Raw genomic sequence first — 27,610 nt, forward strand, 5'->3', positions numbered from 1 at the left:
GTGACTAATTTTAAATAGGACCTGCCACCCATAAGAAAAGCACTACTAAGGTAAGCAGCTCCTAGAGCTACCCCAGATGTAGCAGCGTTACACTGCTAGCTTTATCGGAAACCTCCGGCACACATTATGATGTCAGCAAGGTGCTGACGTCATGGAGTATGCGACGGGACCGCGAGGGGAGCGGAAGACGGAGCTGAAGACAGAAGACCTGCGGGGGGTGTCGGAAAGGTGAGTACAGAGTTTTTTGGGGTTTTTTAGGCTGGGGAGGGGGCTGCTGGCTATATACGGGGAGGGAGGATTCACCGGCTGTATATGGGGGCGGCAAGCAATGGCTATATACAGGGAAGTGCAGGCACTGGCTACATACTGGGGTCAGGCTGTGGATATATACTGAGGGGCAGGTACTGGCTATATACTGAGAGGCAGGTACCGGCTATATACTGGGGGCAGGCTATGGCTATATCCTGAGGGGCAGGTACTCGCTATATACTGGGGGGCAGGCACTGGCTATATATGTTAAAATCAGGTGCCTCAGCTTATACTCAGGTCGGCTTATACTCGAGTATATTGTTCTCCAATTCATTGTTTTAAAGATTTTCATGTTCGCCCTATATACTGGGGCTTATTTACTAAGGGTCCCGCATCCGCAGTTTGGTCAGCTTTCCCGACTTTTCCAGACAGTCCGGATCAGGGACCGGAAAAGTAAATGTGCCCCACTGTTTTTTGCATGGGCATTCTGCAAGATAAATCAGTGACACTGAATTACAGGTTAAAAGTTCTTTGATATGATATGTAGAACCATTAGAGGATGAGATAATCTTAGAGATTTTTCTAGGAAACTTGCTTTTTTTACAGTTACTACATAGACCACACCTGAAAAACCCCTTTGAAACTAGCTAGGTCTTAGATTGAATTTTACCTTTTAGGAGCCTGTGTGTATATTATTGGAAGTTTCTCTGGCAGAAGTGGTCTGATTATCATGTGTTAGAAGGTGATACAATGATGGTTTTGATCACTGCTTCTGTTTCTATTGTGACACCTGTAGTTAAGGGTGCGTTCACACATTGCAGTTAAAACTGCATCGCAATTAGTTTTGAGGTGGTTTTAGGGTACAGTTTTGTAAATTTCACAGGTGAAAGACATGAACTGAACGAGTGAACTTGATTTTGAAGGAGAAAGCTGTTCCACAAATTTCATTCACCTGTTGATTTGATGTCTTTCACTTGTTAAAATAAGTAATTTCACCTAAAACCAACCCAAAACTAATTGCGATGCAGTTTTAACTGCAACGTGTGAACGCACCCTAATTGTGTGTCTTCCTCTTTATTGAAGAAACTTAGTCTAATTGTATGGCTTTGGATAGGGAACTGTCCAAGATCTTTAGGATACTTTTTAATCTCTAACTGTTAAGTACATTGTTCCACCTCCAACTCCAACAGGTCCTGTACTCCTGTGGCGGTCCTGTATTCCTGTGGCGGTCCGGTATCCCAGTGGTCATCCTGAGGTCCTGCCATCCTGCCGAGGTCCGTTCCTGTGTCTGGCTCCTGTGATCCTCCCAGCGGTTCCTACTCCAGTGATCCGTCCCTGTGATTCCTGTGGTTCCTGTTTCCCTACCTTGGCTGCCACTGCGGGCCTGGTCGCACCCGAAAGACCATTTCGCTTTGCAGCAGGCTCTGGCGAAGACCAGGAGCCACTTAGACTTCGGTCCCGGGTTTGCGGCTAGTATCATCATTCCCTGCGGTGGTCCAGGGAGTCTACAGACTCTTCCCACAGAGACTTTCTGACGGTTCGCCAATCGAACCGTGACATTGGTTCTATTAACAGATCAAGAACTTCTATTTTGGTTTTACTTATCATCGGGGTAAATTTGAGGTCAAATTCTGACGAATCCAGACCCTGTATGAAGATTCGTCAGAATGAACACAATCAATGTAACAGCGCTAGAGGACCAGATCCGCGGCCAGCTTTGGGGCAATATTGGGCGCAAATCTGGTCACAGTGGCTCTCCCCAAAATAATATTCATTATCAAAATAAAAATAGTTGTGATTAAGTATGTACTCAATGCCTTCCAATGTAAAAGTTCTTCAGGGTTGCCTGGAGAGTAGGATCCTTCATGAGATGATGTTGTGTCACTTGCAGTCGTTTTGTATGGTCAATGCAAGTATAAAGGGAACGTCCGTCCAATGTTCCAAAAATGTGTTCCTCCTACTTTATACTCTCCAAAACTTTCTCAATCTGTTTTGGTGACTCTTATGTAGCTGGCCATTTTTTTCAGATAGGGTTGCAGATATTAATCCATGTATCTTGACAAATTAGAAGTTAATGACAGAATAATATATACATTATATACCATATATACTCGAGTATGAGCCTATTTTTTACAGAACAAAAAAATGTACTGAAAACCAAAACTCGGCTTATACTCGAGTAAAAAAAATATAGGTTTTACCAGGTTTTTTGGTAAAATTAGGAGCCTCGGCTTATACTTGGGTCGGCTTATACTCGAGTATATACAGGTATATGTTTTTTAACAAAAAAAATCTTGAATTCCCTGGGTTATACAATGTTTGTGAATTAACAACAAACAAGAAAATAACCAACTAATTGATTAGACTTGTGCAAGTCAATGTCATGGTCAATGGTCAAGACCAGCAAAAATAGTCAGCAAACCTGTTCATTATAAGTAGTCCATTATTAGGAGGCCTGTCATAGGTGTTTAAAATTCAGTCGAGGCGATACAGGGTATCTCACTGACTATATGCTCTTGCAGACAGGCAATGAACCTTTCTTAAAGGGGTTTTCCCACAAACCCAACCTAACTTGCTGATCGTTGGGGTCTCAGTGATGAGACCCCCACAGATCACGAAAACGAGTGGTCCATTGGGGTCCTACGCACCTCCCTCAGACCCCTTATCGCTTTGTCAGAGTAATGGAACAGACGGCCACGCATGACCATTCTGCTCCATCAATCTCTATGGAGCTGATGGAGATTGCCAAGCTGCTGCAATTTCCGTCGGCTCCATAAAGATGTATAGAGCAGAACGGTCATGCGTGGCCGCCTGCTCCATTACTCTGACAGAGCGACGAGGAATCAGATGGAGGTACGTGGGACCTCATCAGATCCCTCATTTTCGTGATCTTGTCTGTAATGCACATTTATACAAATCATTACCTCCAGAAGAAAATGGTAGAGTGGTAAATTGCCGGAGATAGTCGAGTGTTGTTCTCTGCTGTATAATATATAACGGAGCCGCATTAGTGAGAACAGACCCCATTCTCAAGACTGCTGGGAGTTTCATTCCAGCAGTCAGTTTGTTAGCCTCTTATCCGATGGATAAAAGATCATTTGTAATGTTAAGACAACCCCTGTCACAGGGGGTGGGGGATTTGGTAGTGTTTTTAATTTTTATATTTTTTATACAATTTCTTTTAATCTCCCTAGGGCAGTGGTGGTGAACCTATGGTACTGGTCAGGGCCGATTCTAGCATATTTGCTGCCTGAGGCGAATATTAAAATGCTGCCCACCCCCCCCCCCCCCCCCACGCTCCCTGTTAAGTAAATGCTGAAAACTTTACTAACAATTAACAACCCTACAGACAGCTCCCTGACACTGTGTGACTGACTACAGGATCTGAGAGGCATTAGTGGCATCTAGTACCTTATAGATGACAATCTCTTCCATCAGGACGACTTTATTCCGGGTTCTCCAATCCATGACGTATCACTGCTGAATTCACGGGCAGATATCTTCAGCTCCGTGCAGCATCTCCACCCGGCGCCCCTAAAAATACCACAGTCACTTACAGTATGAAGTCTCCTGGAAAACAACACTGCGCTCCTAAATAATATATACCCCTCACAACACAACTGACCGCACGCTACCCCACATATAACACATCCCTTCATTATATAGGGATAAAATCTATATACATATAATATACTGTATCCCATATACAGCCCCTGCAGCTAAGTAATATACTGTACCCGATATACAGCCCCCCCCAGCATAGTAATATACTGTATCCCATATACATCCCCCCAGCTTAGTAATATACTGTATCCCATATACATCCCCCCAGCTTAGTGATATAGTGATATATAATATATACAGCACCCCCCAGTATAAAATGATTCTGGCCCCATATAATATATACTGAATCCCCCCCAGTATAAAATAATTATAGCCCCAAATAATATCTATAGCATCCCCCCCCCCAGTATAAAATAATTATAGCCCCAAATAATATCTATAGCATCCCCCCCAGTATAAAATAATTATAGCCCCAAATAATATATATAGCATCCCCCCCAGTATAAAATAAGTATAGCCCCAAATAATATCTATAGCATACCCCCAGTATAAAATAAGTATAGCCCCAAATAATATATATAGCGTCCCCCCCCAGTATAAAATAATTATAGCCCCAAATAATATATATAGCATCCCCCCCCCCAGTATAAAATAATTATAGCCCCAAATAATATCTATAGCATCCCCCCCCAGTATAAAATAATTATAGCCCCAAATAATATATATAGCATCACCCCCCCAGTATAAAATAATTATAGCCCCAAATAATATATATAGCATCACCCCCCCAGTATAAAATAATTATAGCCCCAAATAATATCTATAGCATCCCCCCCAGTATAAAATAATTATAGCCCCAAATAATATCTATAGCATCCCCCCAGTATAAAATAATTATAGCCCCAAATAATATCTATAGCATCCCCCCCCAGTATAAAATAATTATAGCCCCAAATAATATCTATAGCATCCCCCCCCCCCAGTATAAAATAATTATAGCCCCAAATAATATATATAGCATACCCCCAGTATAAAATAATTATAGCCCCAAATAATATCTATAGCATCCCCCCCAGTATAAAATAATTATAGCTCCAAATAATATCTATAGCATCCCCCCAGTATAAAATAAGTATAGCCCCAAATAATATATATAGCATCCCCCCCCCCAGTATAAAATAATTATAGCCCCAAATAATATATATAGCATCCCCCCCCCAGTATAAAATAATTATAGCCCCAAATAATATCTATAGCATCCCCCCAGTATAAAATAATTATAGCCCCAAATAATATATATAGCATCACCCCCCCAGTATAAAATAATTATAGCCCCAAATAATATCTATAGCATCCCCCCCAGTATAAAATAATTATAGCCCCAAATAATATCTATAGCATCCCCCCAGTATAAAATAATTATAGCCCCAAATAATATCTATAGCATCCCCCCCAGTATAAAATAATTATAGCTCCAAATAATATCTATAGCATCCCCCCCCCCAGTATAAAATAATTATAGCCCCAAATAATATCTATAGCATCCCCCCAGTATAAAATAATTATAGCCCCAAATAATATCTATAGCATCCCCCCCCAGTATAAAATAATTATAGCTCCAAATAATATCTATAGCATCCCCCCCCCAGTATAAAATAATTATAGCCCCAAATAATATCTATAGCATCCCCCCCCCCAGTATAAAATAATTATAGCCCCAAATAATATCTATAGCATCCCCCCCAGTATAAAATAATTATGGCCCCAAATAATATCTATAGCATCCCCCCCAGTATAAAATAATTATAGCCCCAAATAATATCTATAGCATCCCCCCCCAGTATAAAATAATTATAGCTCCAAATAATATCTATAGCATCCCCCCCCAGTATAAAATAATTATAGCCCCAAATAATATCTATAGCATCCCCCCAGTATAAAATAATTATAGCCCCAAATAATATCTATAGCATCCCCCCCCAGTATAAAATAATTATAGCTCCAAATAATATCTATAGCATCCCCCCCCAGTATAAAATAATTATAGCCCCAAATAATATCTATAGCATCCCCCCCCCAGTATAAAATAATTATAGCCCCAAATAATATCTATAGCATCCCCCCCAGTATAAAATAATTATGGCCCCAAATAATATCTATAGCATCCCCCCCCAGTATAAAATAATTATAGCTCCAAATCCCCAAATAAAATATACAGAACCCCCACCCCCACCCCTAGTATAAAATAATTCTGGCCCCATATAATATCTATAGCATCCCCCTAGTATTAAACAATCATAGCCCCAAATAATATATATATAGCATTCCCCCCAGTATAAAATAATTACAGTATTGCCCCAAATAATATAAATATATATTGCATCCCCCCCAGTAATAAAGAAATAATTATAGCCCCAAATAAAATAGCATTCCATGATCCCCCCCCCCCCCCAGTTTAAAATAATTCTGGCCCCCCCCCCCGCAGTATTAATTATTAGCCACAATTAATTAAATACATGAAAAATAATAAAAATCATACTCACCTGCAGGCAGCTGCTCCCTCGGCGCGGCTCCGGTGTTCACGCGGCTCCGCACAGTGACACAGGCGCCGCGCCATGACGTCATGGCGCCTGTGTCACTGCTTAGAACGGAGCGACGCAGCTGCCGGAAAGGCGCTGCGTCGCTCCGCATATAAATCGCGCCTGTGTCTTAAAGAGACAGGCGCGATTTATTTAGCTGGTGGGCGATTCGGGCGTTAATGGACGCCCGAATCGCCCACTTTAGAGCGGCGAATTTCGCCGCCCTTTACAGGGACCCGCATTCTGCCGCCTGAAGCGAGATTTTCATCTCGCCTCATGGCAGATGCGGCCCTGGTACTGGTGCCAGAGGCGGCACTCCGGGCTCTTTCTGTGGGCAACCGAGCCATCGCTCCAGCACAACAGACAGAAACTGTCCTGCAGTTCCAAGCAACTTAAAAGATGCTGCTTTCAGTCATATTTTGATACTTTCTTTGCTACTTGGTACTGTAGGAAGAGGGAGAATGAGTAGACAGGGCCGAATTATCTTTGGAGGACCTACTTCTGGACCCACGATTCTCAGTGTACAGAGGAAAACTGGAATGAAGCTACAATGAAGAACATTTTCCATCTTTCTACTGTGTTGCTGTCCTCAGGAGGCCAATATGATTGAAAGTTGTTGAACAAGGAGCAATAAGTTACTGCAAATTTTTTAATAAATTTTTGGTTGGCACCTCGCGATACATAAGGGGGGTTTTGGGTTGCAGTTTGGGCACTCGGCCGCTAAAAGGTTCGCCATCACTGCCCTAGGGTATTTGGCGACGCCATAACAACCTGGTAATTTTTGTTTCAATTTTTCACTCCCCTCCTTCCAAAAGCCATAGCTTTTTATTTTTCCCGATGTACAGAGCCATTTGAGGGCTTATCTGTGGGACAAATTAAACTTCCTAGTATCAGAATTTAATATTCTATTACAGTTTGCCCGGCACATTAAAAAAGAAACGTACCTACTAACATTTCGGCGGGCTCCGATGCAAGGCTCCTCGATGCTCCTTTCCCCGTGGCTTTCTTCTCTCTTCTGTAACACTGCTGCATCATATTGTGTGCCGGCCTGCAGAGCACATGGTTGTGCCTCTGCCGGCTAATAGCACAAAGAGAAGACCCGCACAGGGACCCGCACCGAGCATTGGGAGCGCCGGAAGGTGAGTATGTAAGGTTTTTTTTTATAGACTTGTGTATAAGCCGAGGTGAGCACAATTTTTGTGCTGAAAAACTTGGCTTATACACGAGTATATACAGTAAATTGTTTTTTTTTTAACTTACAGATTGGTTTGAACAAGAGATCCTCTGATTGCCTGTTTAAGCTCTTATTCATTTAACATAGTGCAATACATGCGCATGCTCAGTGTGTTACATCCGGGTCTTGAGATCGCACAGCCCTGTAGCACTTGTTGGCCCATGGGGATGCCATTGAAGGATGACTGCCTCTGTAAATGGCGTTTTGGGGGGGGGGGGGGGCATCCACATCAGAAGCCCCTTACATGCTGCGGTCATGCTTGACAGCTCCATTTAAGGTGTTAACTCTCTCAATCAGGCAGGTGTCAGCTATAATATACAGCCGATACCAGAAGCTTCTGGCTCCATATAGAAGCAGGACTATTATGTCAAGTGTCGGTAAGGGGTTAATGACACTTCATTTCCTATCCTATTTTTAACATATTCTTACAAAATGTAAGATTTATTCTAACATTATATATTCAGGTTAAGCTGGATTGTTTCCCATCGATTTTTGTCTTTTTTTTTGCTTAGAACTGTTATCCTGGAAGCGACCCACAGTTTCTCTGTGCTATGACCACCCACAACACTCTTGCTCGTCTACAAGATTCTCAGGCTTCCAGGTGAACAAATCGAAATGTGAGATTCTCTTTCTCGTTCCAAGTGCCGGTAGCAGAGCACTGGGTTAAATATTTGGGCATCAACATAAGCAGAACCTCAGAGTCATTATACCTACTGAATTACTCCCCATTGTTTCAGAAGATAATTTAAGAATTGTGAAAATGGCATGACCTCCCCCTCTCACTGTTGGGGCGCAATCAGCTCGTCAGACGATGAGCATCTCAAAATTGATGTATCCATTGCAGACGCTACTCTTGAAACATGTGGAGGTGATGTCTACCAATAAGGTTATTTCGCACTTCCCCTGAAGGGGGCCACACATTAGACAACAAAAATAGATGGCGGTAAGGGGTGAAGGAGGGATGAACTTACCAGAAATACAATGCTACAACCTGTCATCTCTCAGCAGGCACATAGCGGATTGGCTTAAGGGCTCAAGTAGGTTCTCGGACTCGGTGCTGGAATTGGCCTTATGTTCCCCAGGGGACTTGCATACACTTTTGCATGTCCCCATGGGAAAACAGCCTACTATGATCAAAGGATCAAAAGTGTTGGAGACAGCAACAGTTAGCGGCATGGAAGATCCTCCGTAGAGGGTATAAACTGTCATGGAGAGTGTCCAAGCACCTCCCACTCTGGAATTATCTAGAGTTCCCACAAGGGCACCAGAGTCGGCTGTTTGTGGAGTGGAGGGATAAGGGGATTCACACGGTAAAAGATTTGATGCACCTACAGGAGCATAGATGGTTGTTTAGGGAAGAGGTAGTAGCAAGTAGTCTGGATAGGGGGAGCGCAATTTTTTCAATACATTCAGGTACAGAAGTTTTATATGGTGGGACTGGTAGATCCATCCCAGGAAGCGATGATGAACTGCTTATGGTTCCCATGCAATGGAGGGCCATCTCTATTGTGTACCGAGTGCTTCAGAAGGTGCTGGGGTGCAAAACAACATTTTTTGCAGGATGGGTTATAAAATTGAATGACTTAAAATCTTTAATGGCTGGAAAGGTGTTAGGGACAGCATTCAGAACAAAATGTGGCGAGATACGTATAATTTAGTATTATTCATAGGGCGATTTTTGGATTTAATCTCCCCCCATCACCACACTTTCCCAATCGATTGACAGCGTGCTCCATACGTCAGACCCCAACTATGGATCTCTAGAAATTTGGGGGACGATTTGGAGGGAACCGGTAATCTAACTATTATACAATGATCAGGACCAAAGGGGGAGGAGGTTAACACACACGAGATGGGCTTGCTGAAACTGCTTCATACGATAAGCATTGTGGCAAAAAGATGCCTGTTGCAGCGGTGGCTTGACTCCCACACCGTAGGATGTAGTGTCACAAATTAAAAAAAAAAACTATTTACCGTATATTTCGCACTATAAGGCACACCGGATTATAAGGCGCACCATTAATAAATGCCTGCTTAAACGTCTAGATTCATATATAAGGCGCACCTGACAATAAGGAGTAGGGGGCAGACCTGTGCACAGTTCAAGGCAGTTGTTGTCTGTAAGTACAATTCATATATAAGGCGCACTGGACTATAAGGCGCACCTTTGATTTCTGAGAAAATCAAGGATTTTTTGTGCGCCTTATAGTCTGTAAAAATTACGGTAATCTGGGGATATTGGAGGCGGAAAGGGGAAAGTCAAGGCTGACGGCCAAGGCATTCAGGAAATGGAGGTGTTTCCTTCTGCGGCATTACACAACAGCGGAAAAAGAACACATATTTAGCCCTTTCACGTTAATGCGGTGGTATCTGTTGGAGCAATTGAAGGGATATTTGGGTAGATGGGGTGTTGGGTAAGGGAATGGGGCCTAATGACTGGTATTGAGGTGGGATATTTTCTTGAATCAGGGGTTTGAAGAAGTTTGTTCTCCATTCAGGACTCTTTTCTTTTTCACTAACTGTATGGTGTCTGTATTGTACATGTTAAGAAGGGCCGGCGTGCCTGTTTTCTGTGTGTACTGCATGCAACACATTTCTGTCTTTGATTGTCAAATCTGGTGCACGGTCCGACTGAGCACTGGAACGGCCACTACGGTGCAGAAATTTGTGTCGCATGAAGAATAGTGCAGCCACGAGTGCAGGGTAGCGTGCCACAAAAATGTGACACAGGCACGTTTTAAATACCTGTACAAGCAGTTTGCACTAGAAAGAACGTGCAAAGTCCGACAGAAAACTGGCGCAAGGACTTTAGTAATTGTGCCCCATTGTTCCCAAATTAGTTAAACTCCTACAACCAACTTTATATGTAGGTTCCACATGTCCTATGGAAAAAAATTACCAAAATTAAATGCCCAAACCCTTCCATAAGGGTGCGGTCACAAACCTCGGCACGCTCACACATGTGTTTCCATGTTTCTCCCATTTATACAATACGAGACGCCGGGTGCTGGTTACCAATTGCATGCGTTTCACTGGAATCGCATACGGGATCAGGGCGAGGTCACTAATGTTGTGTTAGTAAATGCAACGCTAGCGTCACGTGTGATCACATCCTAATCCTAACTTGGTAATTATCATAGACAAGCCCTCTAAGAACCACTCATGCTATATATAAATAGCAGAGCTTCCCCAGGTTTTATATAGTTACACACTATACTAGTGTCTCCCACTAGAGCTCCCAGATGTACTGGCGATCATGTGTCACCCATATGGTTCCCATATCAGGCGTCTATACCAGAGGCTTAGGATGCACAAATATCTCTATAATACAGTAATCCTCGGACATGCCCGGACATGTGACTGACAGGAGGAGACACGGGAGTGACCGCTGCCTCCTCACCTAACCCCCTTTCCGTGGGCGGCTGTGACGCATGCGCGGGACATCAGGCAAGGGGGAGGTGGGCGGGGCCGCAGCGGACGTGCGCGTGCTGTGTGTCGGTATGCGCCGCCGTGGACGCGCGCCGGGCTGTGTTTTTCCAGCGTTACGTCACGTGATAGAGCGAGAGCCTGGCCGTACCGTCTTCCCGTCCGTGTCGGTCCCGAGTTATGTCTCGTTAAGGCCATAAGAGGTCGTATCACTGAGGGGCCATGGAGCGCAGCGACAGCTGAGATAGGGCCGGGAGCATCGGGCGACACGGCGGCTCGCGGGGGCCAGGTGGGCGCAGACTCCCCCGGTGATGGCCTCCGGGTGTCGGTGACACGCCCGGGAGTCAGTAAGGGGAGCTGCGGCCTGGGAGCTCAGGCTCTTCACAGGATCCCGGCCGCAACGGCTCCTCCTTCCTCAGGCGGGGACTGCTGCTGGTGGAGGATGTCAGGCCGCCGCTGCGCCGGGGCCTCGGGTTCTGCGGCCTCCCCAGGAGACACCGGGGGGAGCGGGGAGCCGGCCCGGGAGCTGTTCGAGGCCTGTAGGAACGGAGATGTGGAACGGGTGAGGAAACTGGTGAACGGCGACAACGTGAACAGCAGAGACACCGCGGGACGGAAGTCCACACCGCTGCACTTCGCCGCAGGTAAGAGCCGGGCCCCAATACCACATGATGGGGAGGGGGCTATATAGCCGGGCCCCAATACCACATGATGATGGGGGTTTATAGCTGGGCCCCAATACCACATGATGGGGGGGGTTTATAGCTGGGCCCAAATACCACATGATGGGGAGGGGGCTATATAGCCGGGCCCCAATACCACATGATGGGGAGGGGGGTATATAGCCGGGCCCCAATACCACATGATGGGGAGGGGGGTATATAGCCGGGCCCCAATACCACATGATGGGGAGGGGGGTATATAGCCGGGCCCCAATACCACATGATGATGGGGGTTTATAGCCGGGCCCCAATACCACATGATGGGGAGGGGGGTATATAGCCGGGCCCCAATACCACATGATGATGGGGGTTTATAGCTGGGCCCCAATACCACATGATGGGGGGGGTTTATAGCCGGGCCCCAATACCACATGATGGGGAGGGGGGTATATAGCCGGGCCCCAATACCACATGATGGGGAGGGGGGTATATAGCCGGGCCCCAATACCACATGATGGGGAGGGGGCTATATAGCCGGGCCCCAATACCACATGATGGGGAGGGGGGGGTATATAGCCGGGCCCCAATACCACATGATGGGGAGGGGGGGGGGGGGTATATAGCCGGGCCCCAATACCACATGATGGGGAGGGGGGGGGGGGGGGTATATAGCCGGGCCCCAATACCACATGATGGGGAGGGGGGGGTGTATAGCCGGGCCCCAATACCACATGATGGGGAGGGGGGGGTGTATAGCCGGGCCCCAATACCACATGATGGGGAGGGGGGGTGTATAGCCGGGCCCCAATACCACATGATGGGGAGGTGGTATATAGCCGGGCCCCAATACCACATGATGGGGGGGGGTATAGCCGGGCCCCATTGCCACAGGAGCAGGAGTGTCACACAACAAAAAAGGGGAAACAAAAACCAGAATGTAGAATGCACTTTATTAGATCACATACATTAAAAGATAACATACACAGAAAAGGGCCCCCAGTGGTCACAATAACTACATATACATAGCACATAAATCATGATCAGCTGGTATAGAAGGTGCAGTCCTCACAACTAGTCAAAGTATTTGCTTGTATACAGACCAGAGGTGGACACCACCTGACATGTGTTTCGCATGCCCCTGACGAAGACGAAACATGTGGCACGTAAGCGCTAGATTCTATGCTTTGCAAAAAATATGTAGCGTATATTTATTTAAATAATAAATAGTTGATAAAATCTATTGCATCCGTTTGTGACTGCCCAATCAGAGGGCTTGCAGTTTCTCCTTTAGTTGATTCCAGTTGTATTATGGTGTTGAGGTCAGGGCTCTGTGTGGTTAGTGTCATTAGTCTGTTTACACTGTAGGTTGGAAGAGTTAATTAGGTTTGTGACCCCTGAACCACTTGCATTATGTTATGTTATTATGTTAATAGAATGTTTTTGCATTAAGTCGTAATAATGGTAATAACATATCGGGAGCTCAGACCCAAAAGATGGAAAATAAATATTGGATCATTGGGGGGGGACGTCTACCTGGACTTTCTGCAGTCTGTAAAACAGGACAAGTATAACTTAAAACACCTGACTAAGGTTCTACGTCCAATTTGCTCAATGTTTCCTAGAGAGTGTAATGTACGGACGTCAAGAGAGTCAAAAGGTGCTGCGGGAGCTGTGTAACAATTCACCCCTCCTCTACTGAAGGCAGTGTCCTTTTACAATGCAGATAAATGCTTCCTTGGAATTTGTTAGGTGCCATGGAGCCTCTTTTGGCCTTTGTTTGTTAGAACAGCCATCAAGATGATGGATTAGCCTCCAAGGGGCGTTCTGTGAATTTCTGGTGGCTTCATCAGGCCATTAGCTTTTTATGTTGCCATTCTTTGTAGGGCAATTTATTTACTCATCAACACAAAGAATCCTTTAGGAGAGGGATAGAATGGAGTATACCAGCAGTTTTTGCTATACAGAGCGGACAGTGTTAGTATTGGCCCTGGAGAGCTGTGTGCTTTCTTTGGTGTGTTACTAGCAGGATGAGACGCTCGTTGAGGTGGCTTACTCTGTTTCTTCTACGCTCTCAGGTTTCTTCAACGTGTCTTGTGGTATGTTTTATTCTTATGTACTTGTATCTTGCTACAGCCGCATTCCCACGTGGGGACAGCATTTGCGTTCCCTGTTGACGCAACATTCATACTTCCAAATACTTTTACCATGCAATCGCCACATGGGAATCCGTCCTCAGTCTGTCATGTAATAAGTGGGGACTTTATACACTGGACTACATTGCCCCAACTCGGGCGCCTCAACTACACAATTGTCTTTAGCAAACAACTATTATCCTTCAGGCTTTTGTATATAATTTTTATGAATTGATGTCACTTTGCCATAAAAGTATTATATTATGGATTGTTTGGTATCTGTATAGTGTGAGATCATTTCATCTGTTATGCTCCCCTGATATTAGGTTTATTATCCTTATCTTATATGAGTGTATATCATAACTGAATTACACCCATATATTCATACTGTTGAGATTATTTTGTGACCAGTTGTTTCTGGGCTCTCCTGCTCTATTCCACCTGCACTACTAATCTCATTGTACAATTGTACTGTATTTTTTAATGTATGTGTGTGTTAACTAATTTTTTTTTTAATTAATTATGATTATGTACATATCATTCATCATTCGTATGTTTTCCTTTGTGTGTTTTTGTGTGTATAGTGATTAGGAAATCAGACATAGCATAAACTAAGAGGTGCTCTAGGTTTTCATGAGATGATACAGTAGTAATATGGCATCAGCCCAGTTCTTAAAGTCCAGCTACAATCCTAGAGTATAACAGCCTATTTCACAGTCCTGATGTTACACCACTTGGTAACACTGCTTACAGTACAGGTAACACCTTTATTTAGAGAGAACACAGGATCTGCGATTGAAAACAGGTTATTACCTCACATCCTCCTCACTGCATGATGAACTTTGAACAGGTCACAGAGCGTGCAGCATTTAAGGGGTTGTCTATTTTCAGCACACAGCTGCTGTAATGCTTCTGTACCACTGACCCAGTGCTTGTTGTCATACAGTGTTGTTGTCTCAGTTAATGCTCTTACCACAATGCTGAAATGCCTTGTTGCAGATTTAGAACCTGCATAAAGGCAGACTGGATCAGACCTGGGCTGCATTTACACAAACATATGGGGGACAAATGTACGGCTGCAAGTTTGCGGTCTTGCATACATCCTCCATAGACGGCAATGACCACATGGAGCTATAAAAGATGGGACATGTCCTGTCTTTCCCCGGTGCATCTCTATGGGGGGAGCGGGTTACACTTCCTCCTCTCCAGATGCCTCGGTTAAACTATTTAGCACCTTTAACTCAAATGAGTATAGATCAGGAGACCACAATCCATAAGCTTGAGGTTTTTTTATGTGCAAAGCAGGCTGCAGATTATTGCTGCTCATTGATTTTTGGTCTCTTTATTTCTCCATGAATTGAGCCTTGGAGTCGGTGAGCTGTGTTATACCAAACCTGTCATTACAGATATGGAATTAGATGGAAATCTGCATCATGGTTATATAATTTCTGTTCGTATTGATTTGGTCTTGAAGTCACAGAAAGTAGGGCGAAGAGCAAAGCCTCCACGTGTTCCAGGTCATTTATTATTCTGGCTATCTTTATTCTGGGTGGTTCCCATCACTGCCAAGGCGCAAGTTGCTGCTGGAAGTAATGTTGACAGGCGCCCGACCTCTCCGTGCACAAATGTCAAGTGCCTAGAATTAATCTCAACACTGATTGGCAGACAAATGTGGGTGCGCTGGTTGCCAGCACAATGCAAGTGCCAGTGTTATGTTTGGTAAAGGAAGGGTAATGGCCTGGGTTTTGATGGTGAGGGTGGACCCTAAACCCCAATTATTGGAAATATTTTTCAACACGCTGGGAGAAATGTTATGTCTAGTATCTTAGAGGAGGTACCTGTACATTGGGCGCTCTATGTCCAATTATAGAGATCTATAGAAATGAATAATTAGCAGAGATCCTTCACAAGACCTTAATGCCTTTGTGGTTGGTAAATGTGAGCGCAGCCTGGTCCTATATCACTAATACTTGTCTAGATGTGCATCTTCCCAAATATAGGGGGAGATCTGTTCCATAAGAGGGAAGGTGAATAATGACTAATAGCCCCATGGATGTGATGCTATTACTAGGCGCAGGCTCCTTGGATGTGCGGTGATGATGCAGATACGAGAAAAGCAACATTTGCCACGTAATGGTCTGTAGAATTGGCTGTCCACTGTCTGCACCATACTAGTAATTCATGCTGACTGACAGCCTTTCACATTATGGATTGTCTCGATTATCTCATACACCAAGTAATGAACTAAGCTATAGATCTACTTTTACACTGAACGACCAGTGACTGAACCGTGAGGTTAAATTGTCCACAAGGGTCATCTTTTACAGCTTTGAGTACTTTTTAATGTTACTTACATTATAGAACGCTGCTCTGAATGTGTCGGGGATTGTAGAATGTTTAGGACTTTGAATGAATGAAACAATGTATCAGTAATCTGATGCTCTATTCATCAAGATTATATGTTAAATATAAAGATCGCAGAAAAATGATGGCATTTTTTTTCTTTTTTGTCTCCAAGGATTTGGTCGGAAGGACGTGGTGGAGTATTTGCTGCAGAGCGGAGCCAATGTTCACGCTCGCGATGACGGTGGTCTTATTCCTCTGCACAATGCCTGCTCCTTCGGTCACGCTGAAGTCGTCAATCTCCTACTGAGACATGGCGCTGATCCTAATGCCCGTGACAATTGGAATTACACCCCTCTCCATGAAGCCGCTATTAAGGGCAAAATAGATGTCTGCATAGGTAGGCTTGTCTGTCAAACACCAGATAGGGATACCATGCAGTGCATGTTTTATGTTTTTATTTTAGCTCTTGTATTGATAAATATATGTAAAGTTCTATGTTTGGCTACAGTGTGCTAATTAACTTTCACATGGCTGGTCTATTAGGTCCACCCATGTTGTTTTTTCCTCCTGCATCTTTTCTAGTAGAGAAAGAACACATCGTTCATGTTGTCTTGTGTTGTATTTTCAGTGCTTCTTCAGCATGGTGCAGATCCAACAATTCGCAATACAGACAACAGGACGGCATTGGATTTATCGGACCCATCAGCCAAGGCAGTGCTTTTAGGTAATGGTTTAAAGTGGATTGTTATATTGAACGTCTTCGTTTGCAGAATGTATCTACCACAGTCCCAGTTGACTTTTAACTGTGCTTTTAGTGTTTATTTGTAATTACATTTTCTTTTTTTTTTCTTGAATCTTTGAAATTATGAAGTAGGTTACATTGACAGCTCAGACGCATTTCAAAAACCCTCCGTGACGCAGTCCTTTGTGCACAATGTGTAAATTAAAGCCCAGTTAGCCCTTAGCTAACCAGTGGTAACTTCTGGGCTTTGTTGTTGCCCTTCATTTCAGACATCCTTAGGGTTAGGCTTAACCCATACTTTCTCCAAATAACAAAGTTAGACAAAAATAACTGGTAAAGGCATGATCCCTGCTTTACCCTCAATACATGATTTATATTCGATAGAGTTAAATGGTAGTAGTAATTGTTTCTGACAGTACCACCCATGCTGCAACTTTGTGTGCCAGCCTTTTTTACTTGGAAAGGCCACACTTGTGTGATCTGAATTCTGGGAGGGCGTGTGATCTACTCTATCGACCTTTCAGCTGTAGTTTGGCTTAGTGTTGTGACATTTCCCGTTCAGGAGCTCACTGCATTATAGTTATAGAACACTTAGTCTGGATTCACACCACGCTTTTTTGTATGTGCTTAGTATATACGTTGGGAAAGCACCCGGCGTTACGCTTGGGGTATACATTGACAAATAGTGGGAGCTAGAGGCATAGTTGCAGAGATGGAAAAGCGTAGGATGCTACGTCTTGTCATCCTGCAGCCTCCTGCTGAGCGACGTATGTGCTCAGCGGAGGCAATGGACGGCTGTGCGGAGTGGATTCAGTGTATTGCATCCCTCCTTGCAGCACAAACGTCACTCAGCAGGAGGGCGGGCCCCGTGTTGTTCTGTCCATATTAAGACAGTAACATCACTGTGGAAACGCCGCTTTCATTAGCAGCAGCCAATCTGTGGCTGCTGCTGATATATACTCCTCCACCCACATTCAGGTGGGTGAAGAGTCCCCAGGCGGCATATTTATATAGGCATACAGTGGGATACATTTGTGTCATATGTCCTAAGGACATGTAGGAATCCTCCTGATATGTCCTTACAATGTATGGAAAATAACTTGATGTGAACCCAGCCTTTGTCGTCAACTCTTTGTCAAAATGTCCTGGCAGATGGAGCTGCATGTGTGTATATTAGCCATAAGGAAAGGTGAGGGAACCAAGTCACTTCACTTATATTTTCTGTGATTTTTCTTTTTAGGAGAGTACAAGAAAGATGAGCTTTTGGAAAGTGCCCGGTATGTAGCCATAAATGTTGGAATGTGACTTCTTCTATCTTGACAGCTTTTTCCATATTGTCTGCATAGTTTGTACTTCACTCTCTGTACCCTCTGCTGCTGTAACGCTGTGAATTACCCCACTGTGGGACTAATAAAGGATTATCTTATCTTAGTGATTTTGTATGAACATTTTGGGTGTTCATTTTGGGAGCATTTTGGGTGTAGTAGCCTCCTTTTCAGCTGGAGATTTATGGAGATTTATTTTCCTGTTCTGCAATAGACTGGGTTCCCCTTTAGACGCTCATCAAACCATGACTAACAAATACAACCCTTTTGGGACAAGGCTACAGTACATTTAGTGTTGTCTGAGATTAATGACTATTATTCTGTTAACTTTTTCTTTTGTAGAAGTGGAAATGAGGAAAAAATGATGGCTCTCCTAACACCCCTAAACGTTAATTCCCATGCCAGTGATGGAAGAAAGGTAAAAGCTTCACAAAACGTAATTATTCATACATTTGATTTTCTAGTTGGTGAAGGGATTGTTTGTATGGGTAAAATTTGTGTATTTCCTGAACAGGATGGGTTGAAAAAAGGAAGCGGCTCCCATTTTAAAGCTTCCTGGTCTCTATTCACACAGGAAAAACAGTTCATCCAGTCAGTCACTAGACTGGACTTTTGCCGACCTGGGTGAGCCATGTGTGTCCGGGTGGCAGCTGGGGATCAATAAAGTGTGCATTGCGTTTTTTTGGGGGGAATGGGAAATGTACTTAAGCAGCAGAAAATTCAATCAGATGTGAATGGGCATGCAATGAACTGATTTGGCAAGCTGTGTGCAGCGCTGCGTGATCTGTGTACGCTATATAAATAAAGGATTATTATTATTACTACATTGTTAAATTGTGTGCATCATCACTGTTTTGGTGCCAATTTAGTTGGACATTGCGAGTATGGAAAATACGTTTCCTACCTTCTGTCCAAGCTGCAGCCTGATGCATGATAACTATTATTTTTTTAGGCAATTTAAACTATCTGGTTGGGTCCTTTCTTGTGTAGGTATTTTTCTATCTCCTGTTTATAACCAGTTTTGCTTTTCTCTTTTTACTATTTTAAATGTCCAAGTATTGCCACAGTAAGGCTGATCGTATATTTTGGATGCATTTAGCATGTGTACACCATGAGAGCTCCTTGTATACTCGCTGAACATTTTCACAGACTTATACTTGCAGGTGGGGGCATCCTTTTTGCCTTTGAATCTAGAATTAATAAATAAATGGTCATTATATGTCGCACCCACCAGGAAACACTGGATGAAGAAAAAAAATGCATCAACACTGGCTATTAGAAGCTATGGAGGATGGATTCTGCTGAATGGCATCCATCCCTGTTCTCCCCTGAGCGAATACTGTGGTCGTTTTAGGGGATTAAAATATACATCATTTGTTTTCACTATATCATTCATTTGGTCCTTGAACTACACCTTGCTGTATGCAGTGTATTGCAGCCCAATCCCTTCCTACAAGGAACAATGTAGCAGCAGAAGATGGGCCTCATTGAATTGTTCACATATCAGATCCCGTAAAAAAAAATATATCCTTAAATGGCATCTGTCTATCATTTTTACCTAAGATTGTGCTGATTTCATGTTAACAGGCTCAGTGTTGAGATCAGGGCTCTGTAGAGGTTGTCGTGCACATTAAACTCTTGCATAGTACTCTGTATAAATGTGTAATATATATAAACTATCTGTTTTTTTTATTTTTTTTTATTCTCCAGTCAACTCCGCTGCACTTAGCTGCAGGCTACAACCGTGTCAAAATTGTACAGCTCTTACTACAACATGGAGCCGATGTACAAGCCAAGGACAAGGGGTACAAGACTATTCCTTACTAATAATAATGAGATTTGTTATAAGCGCAGTGGTACTAGTTATAATCTATGACTTTTCTTATTTATTTGTAGTTGATATTATATACAGCTTTTTTTTATTCCTACCATCCCAAAAATACATCTGTGCACCATGCACTCTGCCCATCCACCAGTGAGAAATCTCCAAGCCCCATAGTAGTTTGGTATGTGTATCATCATCATCATCATCAACCCCTAACCGCATGGCTTTCAATGCCGACAGAAGTTATTAATTACAAAAAAAAGTCACTGATTTTCATTATGAACACAAGACACTTGTGAATACCACCAGAATACTTGTTTAAAAAGTCTCTTAGATAAGAGAATTGTCTAAGGAGAGGTCATGGGTAATTCACCAGATTACTCTCATGATGTATTGGGGAAGCCACCAGATGTCTTGGCTAATATGCCCTATATTAACAAACTTATTTATATCTAATGTTATACCACTTAGGCATACAATATATAAACAGGAACAAGGAAAGCCAATCCAGGGCTTGTAAGGAAATGAAACCTCTCACCAAACCTGGGTTTATGGGGATCCGTTTTGTAGATGTGAACCGAGGTCATCAAATCGAGTCACAAAAATCTAATGGACCCTACAAGACTGTCCCAGCCCTAGTTGGCGCACTCTAGACTTCTGTCACTTTTTAAACGGATCAGTAAAAGTTATGTTCCCATCTATAGTTCCATTGGTTTCCCCTCTTGCTTTTGTAATTTATGCCTATATGATGGCAGCTACTTGTCTCTAAGGGATTGTACACTAAATGGAGACGGTGCTTAGTGTTTCCGACAAAAATTATGCCAACTCTTGGCAGAGGAGTTGGTTTGACTTACTCAGGCCTCCTCTTCATTTATCTCAAATAATTAACGAATAGTCATCACGCAGGACGACATAGAGAGCAGATCACTTAATGCACGGTCACTTATTGCTAATTTGTTTGAGTAGTTGAAGTCTAGACTGGAAGTTTTCTTGGCAGATTCTTTATTTTTAATCTCATGGCTTACTTTGTCATATTTAACCAGTGATGGATTCATTTGCTTTTATGCAGTTTTATTCAGAGATCTAGTCTGTTATGTATATGGTTTAGCTCCCGCACTCAGTGAATGTAAATTCACTTGACTGATATACAATTTATTTAATTATTATTATAGATAAAGCCATTTCTAGATTTAATTAAGTTAAACTAAGACCAGGTAAACACCTGTAATTGAAGGGGTTTTCAATGAATATGGAAATGTACCAGAGATCAGCTCCACCAAATTAAAATTAACCTAATTAAGTTCCATTTCCCAGAGTATTTTTGTTATGGTTGAAATCGTCAATTTTCATCAATCTGTGGTGTATAGCCGTCTTATGGTAGACATTTAATCAAAATGCAGAAGTATAGTAGTGAAGGATCTTAAAGGAAACCTACCACTTGAAGTGGCAGGTATAAGAGGGAACTACCGAGCACCAGCTCAGGGTGAGCTGGTGCTGGAGCTTATTTTTGTTAGTGTTTTAAACCGCTGTATCGCGGTTTAAAACACTTTTTAAACTTCATGGCCGAAGCTGCTTCGGCGCAGGGAGGTACGCGCTCGGTGCACCATGCGCGCGACCGTGCATGCGGCTACATAGGAAGTGAATGAGAGCCGCGGGCACGGTTGCGCGCATGGTGCGCCGAGCAAGCAGCTTCGGCCATAAAGTTTAAAAAGTGTTTTAAACCGCGATACTGCAGTTTAAAACACTAACAAAAATAAGCTCCGGCACCAGCTCAGCCTGAGCTGGTGCTCGGTAGTTCCCTCTTTTATACCTGCTACTTCAAGTGGTAGGTTTCCTTTAACCCCTTAAGGACGCAGGGTTTTTCGGCTCATTTCTCGCTCTCCAACTTCAAAAATCCATAACTTTTTCATTTTTACGTGTACAGACCTGTGTGAGGGCTTATTTTGGGACGCGGCGATACCTAATATGTATGTGATTTTTACTGTTTATTATGTTTTATATCCGTTCTAGGGAAAAGGGGGGGGGGTTTGAATTTTTAATATTTTAATTTTTTTTTTTTTAAACCTTTTTTTTTTTTTTTTTTTTCACTATTTTTTAGACCATCTAGGGTACATTAACCCTAGATGGTCAGATTGCTGCTACCATATACTGCAATACTTCTGTATTGCAATATATGGCATTTTTGCAGCACATTCGTTACAATGAGCCACTGGCTCATTGTAACGAATCTGCAGATGCCAGATAGTCTCGGGTCAAACGAAGACCCGAGGCTACCATGGCAACCGATCGGGGGCGCGGCGATCGAAAAAAAGATGGCGGCGTCCGCGCGCCGCAATCTTTTAAATGCCGCCGGCGGCAACGAGGGGGTTAATAGACGCGATCGGTGCAAGCACCGACCGCGGTTATTAGCGGTGGGGGTTTTGTGCAATATGCAAAAACCCCCCACCTTTGTATGAAGGGGACTCAGCCCGTGAGCTCTCTTCATACATTCCCTGCACCTCTGCGCCGTAGAGCTACGGCGCAGAGCGTTAAGGGGTTAAGGCAGCTGCCTGTTTTATAAGTTTTTTTTTTTTTTTTTTTTTTTTTTTTTTTTTTTTTATGGATATTATGGAAAAGCCTGGACAATAACAGATTTTAATGTGTGACCGTTTTATAGGGAGCAACAATACTGACAGTGTGTTTTGGTTATTTATCTGCTGTGCAGAATATCCAGAAACATGACTGCCCTGATTCCTATGAGAGATTCAGATTTAGGTAATCCATGTGCGGTTCCCATAAAAATGGATGGTGCATCATATTTCACCATATGGCTTCTACAGACCATTCACAAAATAGTTGTAGTTCAAGAACTACTTTTACGTACAGTGTCTATAACTGTTAAGTTGTTGTTGAGGAGGAAGTAATGGAACAAAGCTGAAAAGCTCCAGGATTACAGTACAGTATATTGTATCAGAAACTGACACTATGTATATGCCATAGGAAAGTACCGAATTAAAATGTAAATGTTGTTTTCTCTTTTAATACATTTCTCTGTAATGTGAGAAGAAAGTCTTCAAACTTTTTTTTACTAGTTGGCAATTGCCAGACAGGGTGGTACATGGTTTTATTATTTAACAATGTTAGGAGCTATGGCTGACCCCTCCCTGGGTCAGAACCTGAACCTTTTTTACTCTCCAAACAAACAGGTAGAAATGAGGAGCAAGAGGGGTTAGATGGAAGGGGAATACAGGCAGTCCCCGGGTTACGTACAAGATAGGGTCCGGAGGTTTGTTCTTAAGTTGAATTTGTATGCAAGTCAAAACTGTATGTTTTATAATTGTAGATCCAGACAAAAAAAAATTTTGACCCCAGTGACAATTGGAGTTTAAACATTTTTTGCTGTAATGGGACCAAGGATTATCACTAAAGCTTCATTGCAGACACCTTACAGCTGATCAGTGCAGTCTGGGACTATAGTAACATCCAGAGAGCTTCACCAGAGGTCAGAGGGGTCTGTCTGTAACTATGGGTTGTCTGTAAGTTGGGTGTCCTTAAGTAGTGGACCGCCTGTATGATAAAATAGGAGGAGGAGAAACAAAGTGGAGGTGGTGTTGGGCAGGACCCCCTCAGGCAGGCCAGCCAGTACCTCAAGGAGGGCAATTCATTGACTGCTAGCAGACATGTTCTGTACATGGTGCAGAAGGGAATGCTGGAAATCCATCCCTATCTCCCACTTATTGTATGAAAGATTCAGCAATGTCTAGTTTTCCTTGCACAAGATGTTATTCATCTTTAATATCCACAGTACCTCAGCAGGGGGTCTGCCTGTGTCCAGAATATTAGTGTGTAAGCTCTGGCGGTGAGCAGCCAAGCAGTGGTGAAGGAACAAGGCAGGACTGAGACTGTATAATTCTAGCCATTTTCCTATATGGTAGCATATTGTTTTATGTTTGTGCTATGATATTGATATAATGCCTTATTTTTCTCTAGAGACTTGGTGCCGCTTCACAACGCATGCTCGTACGGTCACTATGAAGTGACCGAACTTCTTGTTAAGGTAACAGTATTTTCATTTGTTGGTGGTTTTCACTGAGTTTCCATCTATTACGCTGTATGGGGCTGCTGGGGGTTACGGTTATGAAGACTTTTGCATAACATGACCTTTTTTGCCTACAGCATGGAGCCTGTGTAAATGCAATGGACCTCTGGCAATTCACTCCTCTGCATGAAGCCGCCTCAAAGAACCGGGTGGAAGTTTGTTCCCTGCTGCTTAGTTATGGAGCCGATCCCCACATGCTGAACTGTCACAATAAAAGTGCCATTGATTTGGCCCCAACACCACAGTTGAAGGAACGGTTAGCATGTGAGTACGGGTGGTTTACATAAGGAGTGTCCTCTGTATATTTTACCAGAATAAGTATTTTTGTGAATAGCTGGCTATGCCACACTTTGGACACACTTCTGTATGGGGTGTCCCTTGCTTAGTAACCTATGTGAATTCTTGTTGTTTTTTTTTCCCCTTATAAATCTAATGTATTTGTTGTGTTTCCCATCTAGATGAGTTTAAGGGTCATTCATTGCTGCTGGCTGCGAGGGAAGCAGATGTTGCACGAATTAAGAAACATCTCTTACTGGAAATAGTCAATTTCAAACATCCGCAAACTCATGAAACAGCGCTGGTAAATGCTGTTATTTATATCAGTGTATGTTCTGCACACTTATATACTTCCCAAGGGTATAATGCCTTCCACAAATAATGTACACTAATAGTGGTGGAAATTTTGATTAATGTTCTCCCTCTATGGAAATAAAGGGGTGGCTTAAATCTGGCTTTCAAAAGCTGCAGTAGCATGGAAAGTTTTTAAGTCTCTACAGATAGAACCTCTATAAAACAGGAAATGTAGTAAATGGTGATGGTAATGGGCATAGTCCCTGCAGTTCAACGCCTCCCACACAAGAACTGGTGCAATAACTGGCCTCAAACACGGCGCCAATGGTCCATGTGAGGTCCGATTACACACCATAAAAAAAGTAGTGTCTGCTCTCGAACTGTTTTTGGTAACAACAGCTTATATGAGCCCATAGAGATAAAATGGATGTGTTCTAGGTGTTGAAACAATACTCGAAAACAATGTGTGCATGAGCCCTAAGATATACATTATCCTATAGACCAGTGATGGCAAACCTTTTAGAGACCGAGTGCCCAAACTACAACATAGACTTATTTATCGCAAAGTGCCAACAAAGAAATTTAATTTGTGATTTATACTCCCTTCTCTGTCACAGTTTTCATTGATACCAGCAACCTGAGGACACAAATAATGCAGAAAATAGTCCCAGGTACAGTTGTCACTTTAAAATGGCTCTATGCACAGCAAGTCCTGGGCTGTCTGGGACTGCAGGAAGATACCTGGAGTCATCTCTGGTGATGGCCTAGGTGCCCACAGAAAGGGCTCTGAGTGCCACCTCTGGCACCAGTGCCATATGTTAGCCATCACTGCTATAGACCAATTGTCTAGGACAGGGGTGGCGAACCTATGTCACAGGTGCCCAGAGGTGGCACTGCGCCCTTTCTGTGGGCACTTAGGCCATCACCAGAGAGGACTCCAGGTATCTTCCTGCAGTCCCAGACAGCCCAGGACTTGCTGTGCACAGAGGTATTTTAATGTGGCAGTCCTACCTGGGACTACTGGAGGAGTGGGAAGGTGCGGACAGATCTGGATTATCATTGTAGCTCCTGCTCCGGCCCTGACAATTCTTCCTGTTTATGGGACCCTGGAGGGAATCTACAATGATCATCCAAATTTCTATTTTGTGCTTTAATGGTGTCCTCAGGGAGCAGAGATGAAATCTGTGACAGAGCAGGGAGTATAAATCACCAATTAAATTTCTGCGTTGGCACTTGTGTTCAATTAGTGGGTCTTGGTTGTAGTTTGGGCACTCGATATCTAAAAGGTTCGCCATCACGTCTAGGATGTATATATTAGATCATGTTTTTTCCTTTACATGAATCGGAAATTATTATTATAAGGAATTCACCATGAATTGCTTTTTGGTTTTTTGTAAAACAAACCTGCAGTCTGAAAAGTAGTTAAACTTTACCCTAAAGCCACGTGTAACATTATATATATTTTTTAAAACTTTCTCATGAGAGAATTCCACAGCGCTCTTGCTTGCCTGGAAAATAAACGTATGTCATAGACTGTAGGATGAAAAAACACAGATTGGACATTTTTCTACAGTCAAGTATTCACAGGTCATCTGTCTGACCCCACTTCCCAGTAAAGCAAGTCTCCAGGGAATAGATGCTAATCTGCAGTGTTTTCCATTTATATGAAAAAGCTAAAGTTGAAGATGGGAATTTTTTTGAAAGATTTGAGTTTTATATAGAAAAATATTATCTAGTTACATTATGTGATGCGGAAAGATGTTATTGAAAGGCGTTGAATTACTTTTGTAAATGTATATAACAAATATACTGAATGATTTATTCCGTGTCTTACAGCATTTTGCTGCATCATCTCCATACCCCAAGAGGAAACAAGTATGCGAGCTGCTGCTTAGGAAAGGTGGCAATGTCAACGAAAAGACCAAAGAGTAAGTCTTGTTTATGGCATTTCTGTGATTGTTGGCATTTTTTTTTTATGGTTCTCAAAATCCAATTTTCTCATTTGCTTTTAAAAGCTTTTTGACACCGCTCCACGTTGCCGCAGAAAAGGGCTACAATGATGTTGTAGAGGTGTTACTGAAGCATGAGGCAAAGGTAGGAATTTTTCCTGGGACTTGGGTGTCCAAAATAGTCATTTACAAACTGTTTTGGGGAGGGGAGTTGAAGGTCTCCACGGACTAAACTCCATTGAATGTTACAGTGACAGCCAGTAGGTCCAGGTCCTGGTAACTACTATTTTAGGTTCCTCTAATTCCTGCAGTCTGGTCCTCATCCTCATAATTTCCTTTTTGTATAGTCTGCCACTCTGCGTCCTATAGAACAAAATAGAGATCCTTTCTTCCACTCATCGTATGACCTTAACCCCTTCCCACGGAGGCCCTTTTTTATTTTGCGTTTTCATTTTTCAATCCCCACCTTCAAAAATCTATTAACTTTTTATTTTTCCCTGTAAAAAAAAAAAACAAAAACTGCATGGGGGCTTGTTTTTTGCATAACAAATTGCACTTCATAGTGATGGTATTGAATATTCCATGCCACTGGGAAGCGGTAAAAAAATCCAAATGCAGTGAAAATGGTGAAAAAATGTATTTGTGCCGTATTCTTGTGGGTTTGGATTTTACAGCCTTCACCCCAAATAACATGCCTGCTTCATTCTTTGGGTCAGTGCGATCACAGGGATACCAAATTTCTATAGGTTTTATGTTTTCATACATTTACAAAAAATAAAAACCACCTGTGCCAAAAAAGAAATTTTTCATTTTGCCATATTTCTGGCTCTAATAACTTTTTTTATACTTTGGTGTACGGAGCTGTGTGTGGTCTAAATTTTTGTGACTTTTGATGACTTCTTCGATGCTACAATTTTTGGCACCGTACA

At 42.9% G+C, this 27,610-nt stretch overlaps 1 protein-coding gene across 2 annotated transcripts in view; it reads left to right on the forward strand.

The window, feature by feature from the left end:
- The first annotated feature begins 11,090 nt into the window (after nt 1–11,090).
- Nucleotides 11,091–27,610, forward strand: part of TNKS2 (tankyrase 2) — a 29,714-nt gene continuing 13,194 nt past the window's right edge. Inside the window, exons 1-11 of one of the 2 annotated variants that reach the window (XM_072130573.1) lie at nt 11,091–11,696; nt 16,365–16,589; nt 16,821–16,916; nt 18,175–18,211; nt 18,602–18,695; nt 19,970–20,064; nt 24,054–24,120; nt 24,240–24,426; nt 24,621–24,742; nt 26,569–26,660; nt 26,748–26,826. In XM_072130573.1, the coding sequence (XP_071986674.1) occupies nt 11,495–11,696; nt 16,365–16,589; nt 16,821–16,916; nt 18,175–18,211; nt 18,602–18,695; nt 19,970–20,064; nt 24,054–24,120; nt 24,240–24,426; nt 24,621–24,742; nt 26,569–26,660; nt 26,748–26,826 (1,296 nt within the window). In that variant the 5' untranslated portion in view covers nt 11,091–11,494. The remainder of the gene's footprint in view (nt 11,697–16,364; nt 16,590–16,820; nt 16,917–18,174; nt 18,212–18,601; nt 18,696–19,969; nt 20,065–24,053; nt 24,121–24,239; nt 24,427–24,620; nt 24,743–26,568; nt 26,661–26,747; nt 26,827–27,610) is intronic. The other variant, XM_072130571.1, reaches the window with a different exon arrangement.

Source organism: Engystomops pustulosus, chromosome 11, assembly GCF_040894005.1.
Source record: "Engystomops pustulosus chromosome 11, aEngPut4.maternal, whole genome shotgun sequence".
NCBI classification, from domain to species: Eukaryota; Metazoa; Chordata; class Amphibia; order Anura; family Leptodactylidae; genus Engystomops; species Engystomops pustulosus.